Genomic DNA, 14,321 nt, shown 5'->3' on the forward strand with positions numbered 1-14,321 from the left:
AAAGAATTTATAAACATTCCGACAATGTCATTTAAATGTTTTTTTTTTAATGCTATTTACCGTTATTTAAAATGCAGAAATCTAAACTACATGTTCTTTTTTGTTTATGATCATTGCCCTGGATTTTCGGATCTAATTTAACTTGCAAAAGCAAGTCAGCAGAAATGAGAATTTCTTACATATACTTTTCCGTAATTATGCGAATGCTATGTCGTCCCGTGTCTTGAGAAAAGATAAAGGTTATCGTACGCGGCCCTGGATTACACTTTTATTTATTCGCACGAAGTCATTTACAACGCGCTATTTATGTGACTTCGTTACCCTCCATGAAAATTCCACGCTATCGAGAACTTACGGAAATTATAACGCTTATTTACAGTACTAAATGGTAATGAGAAGATGTATTCCCTCGCCAAGCAACTTGTGCCAATGGGTGCGCGTGTCAACGGGTATCAATTTATTTTATTTTCAGGATTGTATCGCACAGAGATGAATGAGAACTTCTCACTCGGAATTTTGTGCAAGAATGGATTATTTACACGAATCATTACCCATTTAAAATTTTATATTTATTTTATAATATAAATATTGATCTTTTTTTTATCGTATAATGTAGAGAAGAGACATAAAATTTTCAAGAGGATACTCAAGTTATCGGATTTATGTCGTTGTTACTTATATGGGGATAGTAAATTAACATCGGTCTCTGTATTATTATGCAACTTTCCGAAAGACTTAACGGCTTTCCTGCATACCGCAGGATTATCTCTGTCACGTATCTCGGCGCGATATGACTGAAATATCGCCAGTTTTTATGACCAGTGCGATGCATACTATGCATAATAATTTTTCAACGTATAATTTCGTAAAATCGTCTCGGTATGTCGTTCACCTCGACATGATTTCGCGGCCTTTCGGTCGAAGCTCGTTTGTTACTCGTTAAGAATTGATTAACGCGACGTCGTGACTGTGTCTATCGGTACTCGGTTAGACACGTTATCTATCTAGCCCAGAGAGATAAGCTAATAGTTCTAATAGGACTGTGCTATTTCTTCTGTGCCCATGAAATCGTTCAGAAGATAATTTTTCTAGACTTCTTCTTACGTAACATCGGTAGCATATTTATTTTCTAGATATATATATATATATATATATATATCTAATTTTTACATATTTCTTATTGCAAATTTTCTCGATATTTTTTAAATTACATTCTTGATTCCTAGTTGCATCACTATTTCACATGTTTAGATAGAATGGTGTAAAATATAAATGTAAATAATATATAGATTGATAACTGTCTCCGCAAATATAATTTTTTTCTATGTTTATTAGCACATTTACATAAATTAATTTAAATAGTTATTAGTTAAGCTAATTAATATAATTACTCATTCGAGACATAAAGTTATAATATACTCTGACATTCTTTCACGGAATTCCAAAATATTTTAAAGAAGGAAATAGAATGTCAAACCGCGCATGCATCTTTCATGAAACAGAGGCATGCTTTGCGCACATGAGGATCCACTTTCCAAGCGACACTTGGAAAGTCATTTCTTTGGCGCGTTTCATCGCGCTTTTTTAAGATGCTCTCGGCTCACACGATACAAAGAACTCCCGGTCTCGGAGCAGCCCTCGCGCTGTGAAATCGCACGTGGCTCGCAGGAAAAAAGAACGTAGTTCCAGTGATGAGACGGCTAATTAAGTCTAGTGGTCCGCGCGAGCGAGTATTGCGCGCGGACACACGCACGTACGGATACACACACGAGCGTGACACTTACACGGCGATCTTTTGAACTCCGTGTGCACGCATTAATACGCGCACCTACACGAGGCGCGCCTCGTCTATACTTGGCCTCTTGGCCGTGCCAAGGCGTACAGTCTCTCAAAGGTCCTCGAGTGCATCGTATCACGCCGCTCTTCTCTGCTACTCTCTCTTTCTTTCCCGCATCACATCTCGTTCGCTGCCGCATCTCGCGCTCCGTATATTTATCTTCGTCCCCGCGCACCGCGATACGATACGGACCGCGGATCGCGGAGCAGAAACAGTGCACTCTTTCATCGGGCCGACCGCGATGCAACGCGGTGACGCCGGGCATCGCATCGCGAGAGGCAGCACGGAAGTGGCAGTTCGCTCTCGATAGAACGCCGTGGTACGAAGAAGCCAAGTGCCCCACCGCGTCCGGGGATGCTCTCGGGATAACGACTCGCTCGAGGGGAAAGAGACTTACCTCGAGAGACCGATCTCGAGAGTCGTCGATCTCGTTGAACGTAACGCGTGATGCGTGTGCTCGTCCCGGCGCGCAAGTGATTGGTGAGAGAGATGTGGTTCAAGTATTACAAGGGATATTACGATGTGCGCAAGCTGGAGCTGGAGCTGGTGAGTGTTTCATGCCACCACGAGTGCATCGGCACCGAGAAAAGCGATCATTTCGAATCGACTAACCCTTTATGTTAACCCTTCCTCGGGTAAATAATAAAGCTGGAGATATTATTCATGATTTTTTATTGAGAATAAAATTTTCAATATTGTTTTTTTTACACATGATTTCGTGTTCAAAAGATTTTGTTCGACCGTTCTGTTTAGTCTAGACTCTATTGTCTAGACATTGTTCTATCATCTAGACGGTACTTAACAGTTTTTTGAAAAATCGTAGATGTTTTGTAATCTTGAGATAATATACTGTTCGGAGCAGAGAGCAATAAACTAAATGGAAATTCCCGCATTTCGGGATAAGTCATTTTTGTAAATTCAGGTTTTTCAGATATAGTGCGATAGATAATTTCCTTATCGTTCTATAGGATCGTAGATCTTTCTACTAATAATCCTCAGGGAACTGGGGAGAGGAGACGAAGAATATATTGGAGCAGTATGTTGCAAAATATGTGTTCACGAGAATGCAATTAAATTCCGTTGAGACAATACGATTGGACTTTTACCTTGGATTTCTCCGTGATTGTCTCGTCTCGTCTCGTTTATCAAACTTTTTGAAATTCCTGGTTCATCTCTCGCCGCTCCGTTACGTTCCGCAGACTCCTATCTATCTCTTACGACTCTTCGGTTCTTGAGAGGCGGGGAGAAGTCGCTAGCCTCGTGCGAGAGTTTACTGAATGACGTGCATTATGTCACGTTCTCCGTGATCGAAGTGAGCGACGCAGCGCACATTAAATAGAGCGCTTTATTCTGATCTGCACTTTAGCAACAATTTACAACTACAGTCTATCATAAGAATATTCGAACACTGTCACGGACAAAACAATTTGCTGATATGATATATGGAGTCATAACAAAATGTTGTCGTTTATTATACAAACGACGAAGCGAGATCTTTGCAATTCGCTTTTCATGTTACGTAACAGCTACGTCCGTTAATAAACGAATAATTAAATATCTGAATATAGAATTCCCTGTATCAAGTAGATGTGCTAATATAGACTCAGAAAATTAATTAAAAAATAACATTTTGTATATTGTATTATTTGTTTTTCCTCGTTTAGATAGTAAGATGAGATCGAAATATTAATTTGCTTTCGAGCTGTGGAAATTTTTCTCACAATTTTTTAGATGTAAAAGGAACGCAGATACATATAGGATACTCCGTTATGGAGGGATACTTCGTTTACAATTTCTACCAATCAGGTACCTGAACCCTGGCGTGGCTCAACCCTCAACGTAGGTAACTGAGTGTCCCTAGTTAAGCTTATTTCAGCCCTAGTGGTGGCACGAACCTGATCACCTGCACAGTTAACTTTTAGCCACCGTACAATCTCGTTCGTCTCACGTCAAGACAGCGACGGCGTTACCCTCGGTCTTGGACCTCTTCCAATCCGAGGTCCCGTCATGTTCTTCTTCACGCCGGTATACACCGATGTGGCTCTCCGTTCATTTCCTTCTGCTTCTTCATCGTTGGCGCCGCCGTCCCGACGTCCCACTTGTCCCGCTTCTATTTCGGCGTGATTTCATGCCCGACGTTCTCGCGGCGGCGCGTCCAAGATATCCTACATTGGACTTGCGGAAGAAAAAGAACTTCATCCGGTCTGCTACTTCTTTGGAACACGTAGCATGAGAGTGAGTAAAGACGAGCGGAAAGTCTTGCAGTCGGGAACACCATAAATTAAGCCTTTTGAATATAATTCCACATACACGCGATTAGCCTTGCAGAAGTCATCTCCATAGACGGATATACATTTTTTTAAACGAGATTTAGCATTAAAAAACAGTAAAATATTCAAAGTTTATATAATATTCAAAAATATATTTTTACAACGAAAGGAGTAACTGTAAAATAGAAACAACAAATTTATTCTAATCACGTTACTCTTGTCAAATTAAAAACATTATATTCGATTTTAAGGGATGCACATATTACGTATGAGTGTTTTGTGAAGTTTACATAAAACTCTGGAAGTGAAATTTAAAACAAATATGTAATTCGCTTTTGCTTTTCAAAAATTTAGTGAGATAATGTCGCGAGATAAATGTTATTGGCGATGCGTTTATTCGCCATCGTATTTCCTGGTTGAATTACTTCATGCTCGTCACCCGTGGAAGCGATCATATAAAATAGAACGTTCGATACATGCCGAGAAGGCCATGCTTCGAATTTATCGGTTAGTTACCTTCGTAGTGGATTAGGAATGTTTGCATCATAGACAAGCCTGCACTTCGCATGCACGCTGACCTGCATGCACTTACTCGTCGCGCACGAGAAGACATGGAGAGATTCTTTCGTGCAGGAATTGGGACGATCTGTTGCCGCAAGAACAGTGAAAGATCGGAGAATTATGTTTGTAGAACCGTGTATAATCTAACTGAGTTTAAATTCGAAATTTTCACGAAATTGTTTTTAGCTTTGGACAATTATCGATGAGCTATGTGTTTCTGTACCGTTACCATCAAAGAGAAATGATATATCATTTTCAAGCTCTGGTTGAAATGTAAATTGGAGATACTGCTCGTTTCATTGCGCATCTAGGCGTTTAAGCTTTGAGCGTTGTCTAATCTAGAACTCTGTTTGACAAATCGTGTCTATTGGCGCGATGTTATTGATTTAAAAAGTTTTTTTTTTATTTTTAACAGTAAAAACTTTTTTATTTATTTATTAGCACTTATAACAATAAATGCACATATAATAAGTAAATATATCAGTAGTGATATATGTAGTATAAAAATGAAAAAGATGAATAATATAAACATCACTTTGTTATTTTGAAACTTATTGCCCGTAATATTCTACAATAATTTCTTCAAATTAGAATACCTTTTGCATTGTCTTCTACAATGTCTTTTGCTTTTTTATAAGGCGGTATTGAGGAAGGATTGCAAGGAATCTTCCGCTAGGAGCGTTTACTTGACGTATCTCAGTCAAGTGTAACTCAGCGTGGAAATTTTCTTCGGAACGTGCAGTAAATTTAGCCGGTAGTCTTCGCATGGCGTTTACGACGCGGAAGTTGGTCAAGCGCTTCAAAGAAACGGCGGCGGCGCGAGCGAAAAGCGAAACTCGTGAGCGCTCGAGCATTTGTATGCTATCGTGACAAATGATTCGTATCAGTTACGTCCTCGACGTGTAACCTGTTCTACACGATGTGTTCCAATAATCTATATTAAAGGCGCTCGGCAACGTTTCAAGAAGTAATGTTACGAGAGTAATCCAGCACTAATGATGAAGTGTAATAAGTCTCATCAATCACATTATTTTACATTACTTATATTTTTTTTATTCTAGTTTCATCGCATCTCCTATTGCAATTATATATTGAAGATATATTGAAGAAAAAGGGCACGATTCGTATATTTACTTTTATTTTTATTACTGCTATGGTATAATGATTTATTTCATATCTTTACAATTATTAAATGTGTGTTCGATATTTTGCAACTCCGATTACTTAGAGCTTATAGCACTAAACGATTAAACAAAAGACTACCAAAAACGTCGAAGAATCATCTGTCTGCTTTTAATAGCACTCTCTTCGTCTTTCCAATTTTGTCTGAAGTCCCGGATCTAAATGCATCTTATCTTGAGACGTTTATTTATACCGGGCGCGTTTAAGGAGCGTACGCCACGTTTATAGAATCGCTCTATACGTATTCTCGTATGTCGGAGCGTAAATATAAAGTGGGTGATTTGGCGCCTGGTCAAGAGACTGTCTACGAATGTCCGACGATATTCTGGATTCCGCGAAGAGACGAGAAGGGGGATCCCACGCAGATCACGGGGTAGCAAAGGGAGGGGCCAGAGACCGCGTGCTACACACAACCTGTGTTTGAAGTTATTTCGAAATCTGGCCCAGGTGCATTGACCTGCAATGTAGTTCTCCTCTGCGTTTGGTCTACTGACTGTATCTTCCCGGGCCGCGGGCGTTGTCCGGAAATCGACGAACCCCTCTGGATTAGAGCATAAAAAGATTTCTGTCTGATAAATCCTTAGAAAAATTTTATAGCTCGCACTATTGTTATCCCATACTACGATGTATGCGTGATGTACATATAGCCCGAGCAGTATCAAAAAATGCAATTGAAACGTATAAATCTTAACTTAAGTCAAATTAATTAATTTAAGTAAAATTTAGTAGAATTTACATTAAATCCTATCTACGATTGAATTAATCACGCTTTCGATCGGTTACTGTTTTAAACCGGATTCAGACCAAGCAAATAAGCACGAACAGAAACGAATGACTTGGCTGTTTGCGCTCGTTAAAGCAAGCTGTTCATTCCTGTCTGGTTTGCTTAATCCGGCTTTACATAGAACTCGAAAATTTTAGGAAGTGTAGGAATTTTTTTTACCTTTAATAACTTATTTGCGATTAAAGATTACGTAAATACAGATTGTGCGTTGTTTCATTACAAATGGATTAATTAAATCGATCTGTATCATTTGCTTAATTCGTATGCGTATTATATCCGCCAGAACTCATTAACGAGCTTTGTGTATTAGACGTATCGAAGCATCGAAGCATTCACAGAAAAATTCGACAATGGGTTACGAACATACATGGAAAATATGGGTTAGATATGGGTTCGTTCTTGGATGACGTGGAAATCATGCGAGAACAGAAACGCATCGTTTCTTTCGTTCTTTCGTAATAGCAAGATAAGGCATCAGTGTAAAATACACATCAGCCGGCATTCTTGAACGATGACTAAGGGCCGTCCCATGTAGCCAGACGTCGGCAAGGTCGTTGTTACGACCCTTCGTAAGCTTTACACAGGACCCCTCTTAAGGACGTGAAAAGCACGCTCGTTAAAGGCGCCACTCGCTTTCAGCAGCAATTGTATTGCGTACGAGCATTGAGCATTTATGAACGCGAATATATAACCAGGCGTCGTCGTCGTGCATAAATGCGCTTTAACGCGATAATCCGCAATAGTATTATTCGTCAATGAGCGTGCGAGAGAAAAACGCCGCGTTAAGTACCCATGGATGCAGCACCGGTAGATGTTCGCCGGCGGAATTATTACAAGAACAAATAATACGATAATTGGCAAGTATCGGACATTGATCGCGCTCCAAAACATCAACATTACACGTTACGTCTTATAGAGTCACGTAAGAGAAAAATAATTTTTATGGAGTAATTCCACGAAGAAACTGTGTCGTAATCGACGTATTATTTTTGCGCTCGCGCACGAAATGCGAAAGATCGCGTCGGTGCAGTGAGCTTTTCCTGCATATATTCTGGAAATTGTTTCCGTGTGCAGAGAGAATGATAAACGATTTCGCGCCCAAGGCGGTGTATTTCCCGGAGGAGAGATAACACATTACCTCGCCTTGCGTCGTAATTTTGCCACTGAAATTTGATACGCACGCGATTAAGGTGCATCGTATGCGTATCCACGACTTGTCCAGCAGTGACGGCGACGGCAATTCTATTTGCCCACGCTAATTTCCGCGTAAAGCTGCAATCGAAGAAGCCACGTTTCGTTTATTAAGAACCGCACCTGTTCGTGACGAATGAGGAATCATTCCTGGAGACGCGAATAGGACAAGGGGTTAAGGAGCGGGGGAGAGGGAGAAGATCGCGAGGCGGAAGAAGAGAAGAAGAAATAAGAGTAGAGAGAAGCGCTTGTGTGTGTGCACAGAACGCCGAGAGGAGACTGAAGAAGGAAGAGAAGAGAGAAGGGAGAGCCACCGTCGGTATCTTCGTATGCGTTTCCTGGTAAGGCTCTTGGCGATCTTTAAAGTCCTCGCTGAGGAATCAAGAGAACTCGTTGCTTGGAAAAGAAGAAAAGGCGGAAAAGACGACGGAAGAAGTAAACTTTTCTTTTCCTATCGCTGGATACAGTTATACGAGGCACGAGTTACAATATCTAACAATGCTTTGAACGATCAGAGATAAAGAACTTTTTTGTAAACTTTTATTTTCCATTTCAAATAGGCTTTACTACAATAGCATTTTAGTTGATGTCATGGAAATCAAAATATATGACGCTAACAATCGAGAAACTGGCAATTAATCTGTTGAATCTTTCGCAAATTTAATCAGAATTTAATTGTCTTTTTATTTTAACCGGAATGTAATTGTTATGCTGAAAGTTCTACGGCGGGTAATTGACTAAAAAGAGAGAGACCCGGTTGCAGAATTTATTTCAACGACGGTCGCGCAATTACGAGCGAAGTACAAAAGGAGACTCATGCGGAGAGAAAGCTCGTTTAATTACATGCAAGTAGTATAAACATAGAATCGAAGTGGCACGGCCGACGATATTTCGACCGAAATACGACCACCGCGATGCAGCGTAGCGTCGGGCGTTCGCGCAGGGTATTCGGATGAGAGACTTGAATAAAGTGCCTTCATCGCGTCAGTATATGAAGCGAGCGTGAATACGGCCCTTTAAATATCGGTCCAGCATATCCTGGCCCCCTCGATTCGGCCGAAGGCATCTCTCCCGACCGAGGCGCAACCAGTTTTCGGCCACTTGGCTTTGCATGCGGGTTGTGAACAAACCCGGGCAAAACGACGACGCATTAAATCGTATGTTAAACCGTAATTGCGTCCTCGCCGTGGGCGTACCGAGGGGCCTTCGAATCACCTTCCATTTTTCTTCTTCATTTTCTTCTGTATACCTTTATACCTTTCAGCCACATTTTATGTACATCGATCCGTTTTCGAAGCGAGGAAAGATAAAATCTCAGATTTCTTAAAGTCGAAAATACGAAGAAAAATGCAGGGACGTCACATCTTGGAAATCCGAGATTTTGAGAAAACTCGAACGATGTATATAGGTATTCCTGGACAGCTAGAAATTTACGAGTTCTATAATTTTTCGTTTTTCTCAACTTTTTTTGGAAGAAATAAAGGGTTGACGTCCTCTGGCAATTGCATTTGATCGTCCGCAAGCGTCGTTCTAACGATCGCGACTTCTCTTTTGCCCTCGGCGGAGGCGCGTGCGTGCATGCACGCACCTCTCGGCGCATCCTCACCTTCGACGGGATAGGTAATGCTTCGTTCTCGCTGATGTCGTGGCGGTTAACTATCACGTTTCAAGGACATCCACTCCCCTCCTCTCCCGCGTTTGTTCCCTATCACGAATCTGCGCCGGGTAACTTCGGATTTCGCTTCGAACCGGCCTCTTTCTTTCCCCTCCTCGCTCTCGAATCTTTCTCCTCGTGCTAATTGCGGGATTCTTCGATCCGCGAAAGAAAGAGTCCGACTTTGGCGACGTCATAAAAAGTCGAAGCTACGCATTTGGCCGTGGGCGACAAAGATTTGACTGCGCGCGATTAAAAATGCTGTTTTATACGCAAGATATCGCAGTTGCGTTTCTCGCGCGAGCATATCATTTAAGAATGATCGTTACGAGTCGATCGTCAAGATGTGACCAAACGGAGAGAAACTCTTGAACCGAATATTAAAATATATTTACACTCTGTATAAATACGTTTTAATAGTCTATAAAATTTTTATGTTTAATTAGCTCTCCCGGCTGAAGTTCCTATATCTGTTTCAAGTGCATCGTAATATATATATATTTATGATTGTTATAATTGAATCTTGTGAAAACCTTGACTGAAATAATTTGTTTTGATTAAATTTTAATTTAAAAAAACTGGAGAAATGCTTTTGGCAGTTTCTTTTTAAGATTAAAAATATATTAAACAATTATTTTGTTTTATTTTAAGAAAACAAGATTTAGAAAAAAATTGCCTTGGGCTTTTATATGATTAAAAATATCGAAATTTATTATAACATTCCTTTGCTGTTATTTTATAAACTATATGTAGATAAACGAAAAAAATTTTGAATTCTTTCCTAAAAGCAATTTTGCGTGTTTAAATTGAACAAAAGTTTGTTGATAAATGGCACAAATATCTGACGCTTGGAAGTCGCACACTTAAATCATATAGCAAACATTGTTTTTTTTTTAATCTACTCTACGTCGTGCATATTCGACGAATGATAATTCAGAAGACGCACCAGGGGGGGAACTGTCATGTGCGATCAAAACCCGTGGGTGGCATATTTGGCTCCCCATCGGGGGGGATTGTACCTTTCCGGACAATGACGTCAGGCCTCATTATGCATTCGACGATATCGTTTTGTCGTCGGAGAATTTTGTCGCCTTCGCTCCGCGTGTATCCGCTCAATAACGCATACGATGACGAAGCTGCGGCGCACGCTCAGCCCATTCTAAATCAGTTTTTGGACAACAACCGATTACACGACGGGTGTAATTTATTTCGGTATGCGCAAAACGCAGAAGAAAGATGCCAGAAGGATAAATATAATTTTGATATTTTTGAGACATTTGATAGGAAAGTCTGAAATTGTAATATAATATGGTATGGTCAGTTATTTAATTGCCAGGTGATCTCCACGGCAGTTTCTGAAGAATGTATACATATAAGCTTTATACCTATACGAATGCCTATATGAATAAATTTATTTTACAGGTGGATAAATTCCACGTTATGCCTTGCTAACTGCAGGTCTAGTGTCTTTCGTGGTCGGTTTCGAAATTGCGCGAGTTGCTGCCGCGTCTTCGCGAATCGACGTGCGTCTTCTTCGATTACCTTGGAAACATGATCGGTCGTGCCTATCGGCCACGATCTCGAAGAATTCTCGTTCTCTCGTGCATGCGTGATTGCCGCATACACCGCAGTGAGTGCCATTGTAGTGGAAAAACGAGTTGCACGCGGCACTCCCATTCACCAAATTCCTTCCTTTCATCGACGCTGATTCTCCTGGGGCTCTCGGCTTTTCAGTTTCCTTTTCTTCTCATCTCGTTAATTCTCTGACTTCCACCCCTCCTCTTTCTCGATCGCCTCTCTCAATCGTTTGATAATATAGATATCCTCAACTAATACAATAGAACTTTTTTAATTTCAATGCGCATTATAAAAATGTTGTCGACAGAAGAAATTTTAATCTCGGAAAAAATTTAGTAGATAAAAAATGTTGATATTATAAGTGTGGTAAGGTATCGACAATTCGAGTTCTTTGCTTGTTAAGAAAATTTTAAATCGGGAAATCTAATAATTTTACATATCTTTTTTTTAGAGGGAGAATTGGAGTATGTGCCATTGTTTCCTTATCTTTCTTGATGTATTCTTTAGCATACCAAAGGTAACATTACAAATCGTTAAAGTTAAATTCTTCTCTTATATCCTCGCGTAAAGTGCTAACGGTAAATTATTGAATCCCTTTATTCAGATTCCTTTGTTCCTTTATACGCGTCGTATACATAATTGAGCAGTTGTAATGACCATTCACTGCAGACCGTCGAAACCTCAGTCATACCGAAATTGTTCAAGGAAACAAATGGCGTAATCGCCTCTTGCGGTTGACTGGTGTTACACACATACCTCCGATATTTAGCGACATTTCTCAACAATTCTCACCAGTTATGCGATCAAGGAGTTATAATTCCGTTCGACCCAGATGACGGAATTCCATTCGCAAAGACGGTCCTTTTTTGCAGCGATATCTATCTATATAGTGTTATTTTGTGGTTGTAATGCCTCGAGAGATTGATTTCACAACGCGCCTAAGTCGGAATTATAATTTGTGGCGCGGTACGCGATCCATTACGAATCATCCAACGAAATATCCCACTCGACGTTAATCTTCACCAGCCTTCTCGGGAAGGTACTCATATTAAACAGTTTACCGTTAAGTAGATGCACTAAAAATTATTTATTCGGTGTTTACAAACGTACAATTGTATGCCGGAACTTTTCGGTAAGAAAAATTTAATAAAGTATCTTTTTATTTGTATTTTAATTTATACTTTAATTTATCGATTCTGGTATGCCACACAGATGTAAATATTTAGTTAGCCTGGACATCCTGGTCAATTCGGTAATAAATAAAGCGAAAACGTCGAGAAAGATTAATTATAATGAATTGTACTATAATGTTAATGCAATGAGTTATTCATGTGCGAAGTTTGAATGGTCGTGAAAGAGACGAATTTCCGAGATTGTTCCATAATTTTTATAAACACGTTTACACATGTATGAAACTTATTCTCTCATACGAGAAAACGATACGAGGAAAATGGTATTTATATAAATAGTCGAAGGTTTCTCGATACGTTCCATTAAACATGCGGATGCAAAACTATTCTGAGCTGATCGTTTTACAAGCAGCAGGTATGCGAGTCTCGTCATCGGAATATTACGAGTTACGGAGACCATGCAATCGAGTCTCCTTTCCGTTCTACGTCACCGAGCACGCGACAAACCTGGAATCTAAGGCTTTTATACTAAAAGGCTTCTATACTAAAAGCCAGCAATACTTCAACCTCCTATACTTCATATGTATCACACCTTGGGAAATTTTCTGAATATTGCAGCACCTGATAATGAAAACGGAAATAGCATATATAATAAATGCAAAAAATTGCAATATATACAATAGTATCTTATTATCGTCACGTAAATGACAACTTCAATCTAAATTCAATTTTTCCTTGGAAAATTTGATGAAAGTTATTGTATGATTTTTAAAATTACATTTCTAGGACGCTAACAGGAAATTCTTAATTATTAGTGCGATCTTGATTGCATTGATCTATAACTAAGGATTATATTAATTAGTAATAATCAAAGTTACGTTTAATGTTAAATTTATTATACATTAAGTGTAATCTTCTGAAATCGGAGTTATGAATATATTGGCATTAATCGGCAATAATTTTATTTTTGATAAAATTACAGTAAATTAAAATTTTTATGAAATTAACCGGAAATTGCGTCTCATTATTATTCGTTTATTGCACACGATACTCGATGCGCGAAAATTATATAATTTTCAATATTAATGTATCTAATTATATCCTAACTAATCGTTATTGTTAATTACCATACAATTTTCGTCATGGAAAAATCTACTTTTACATATTAAAGAATCCGCTATGAAAATTACCTCGAGTGAGACAATTTATGTATGTATAGCAAAGTAAGGGCAAGCAAATACAAGCAAGTAACCTTCAGGACTAAGATGGATTATTTGCATTTCGAATCGATAATAATCACGACAGCAGTTACATTACCAAAGCACAACGAATGTCAGAAACGACGTGAAAATTGCACACGCCTGGTTATTATCTTTGCCGTCACGGGGACTTTCTTTTAACATAATGAAGCCTTCCGCCTTTCGGTAACAGCGCGAGAAAGGTCTGCTCGACCCTCAATGATAGCACAAAGAAACAGATTTATCACTGTCACGTTTGGTCGTGCGATAATGCCATCGCGGTTGTTGTCGCGCATTGACACCGCCGGCACGAAGGAAAGCTCGCTAATCTGAGAAGTATAAGAAGGAGAAACGAGATTCCCTACAGCGCGAGGAATCGCGGCTGGATCGTGGCAATTTACGAAGATAATTCCGGGCAATGAGCAGTGGGACGAGACGAAACGAGACGAGACGAGACGAGACGAGACGATCGTCAATCGGCATTCAGCCTTCGTCACGAGGAAGCGCCGTCCTACGTCGGGGATTCCTCCGATGAACGCGTGAACGGCGAAAGGTGAATGTGGGCAGACGATACGTTGTGGAATTACCGCGGAATACCAAATGCCGTTTCGCAATCCTCTTCGTCGGACTGCAATACCGCGTTTCTTCAATTTCGCTCGTGGCTCGCTGAACGATTAAATTAAAAAAAATTTAATTGAAAAAAAAAAGATATGATAGTTGCACAAGATGTATTCAGTATAAATATTAATTCTATGTATTATACATATACACGTACTTTGAGGAGAGAAAAGAGTTTATTCTACAATGTTATCTAATATTTTAACAATTGTTTTGTATTCATAAACGCAGTTGAGATTCGCATTAAAGAGAGAGGAGAAGAATGCTGAAATTTCTGA

The 14,321-nt window shown here is 39.5% G+C and overlaps 1 protein-coding gene across 3 annotated transcripts in view; it reads left to right on the forward strand.

The window, feature by feature from the left end:
• The window catches only part of LOC139769709 (rho GTPase-activating protein 20), a 185,738-nt gene that overhangs the window by 160,142 nt on the left and 11,275 nt on the right, over window positions 1–14,321 (forward strand). The window contains exon 1 of one of the 3 annotated variants that reach the window (XM_071701002.1): window positions 1,932–2,383. The exons of the other annotated variants lie outside the window; for them this stretch is intronic. Within the exon in view, the coding sequence (XP_071557103.1) occupies window positions 2,327–2,383 (57 nt within the window). The 5' untranslated portion in view covers window positions 1,932–2,326. Of the gene's footprint in view, window positions 1–1,931; window positions 2,384–14,321 lie in introns of those variants that run through there. 3 annotated transcript variants of the gene reach the window in all.

This window comes from Temnothorax nylanderi, unplaced genomic scaffold (assembly GCF_030848795.1).
Source record: "Temnothorax nylanderi isolate EJ_2023f unplaced genomic scaffold, tnyl_v1.0 TNYL_tig0024_pilon, whole genome shotgun sequence".
NCBI lineage: Eukaryota > Metazoa > Arthropoda > Insecta > Hymenoptera > Formicidae > Temnothorax > Temnothorax nylanderi.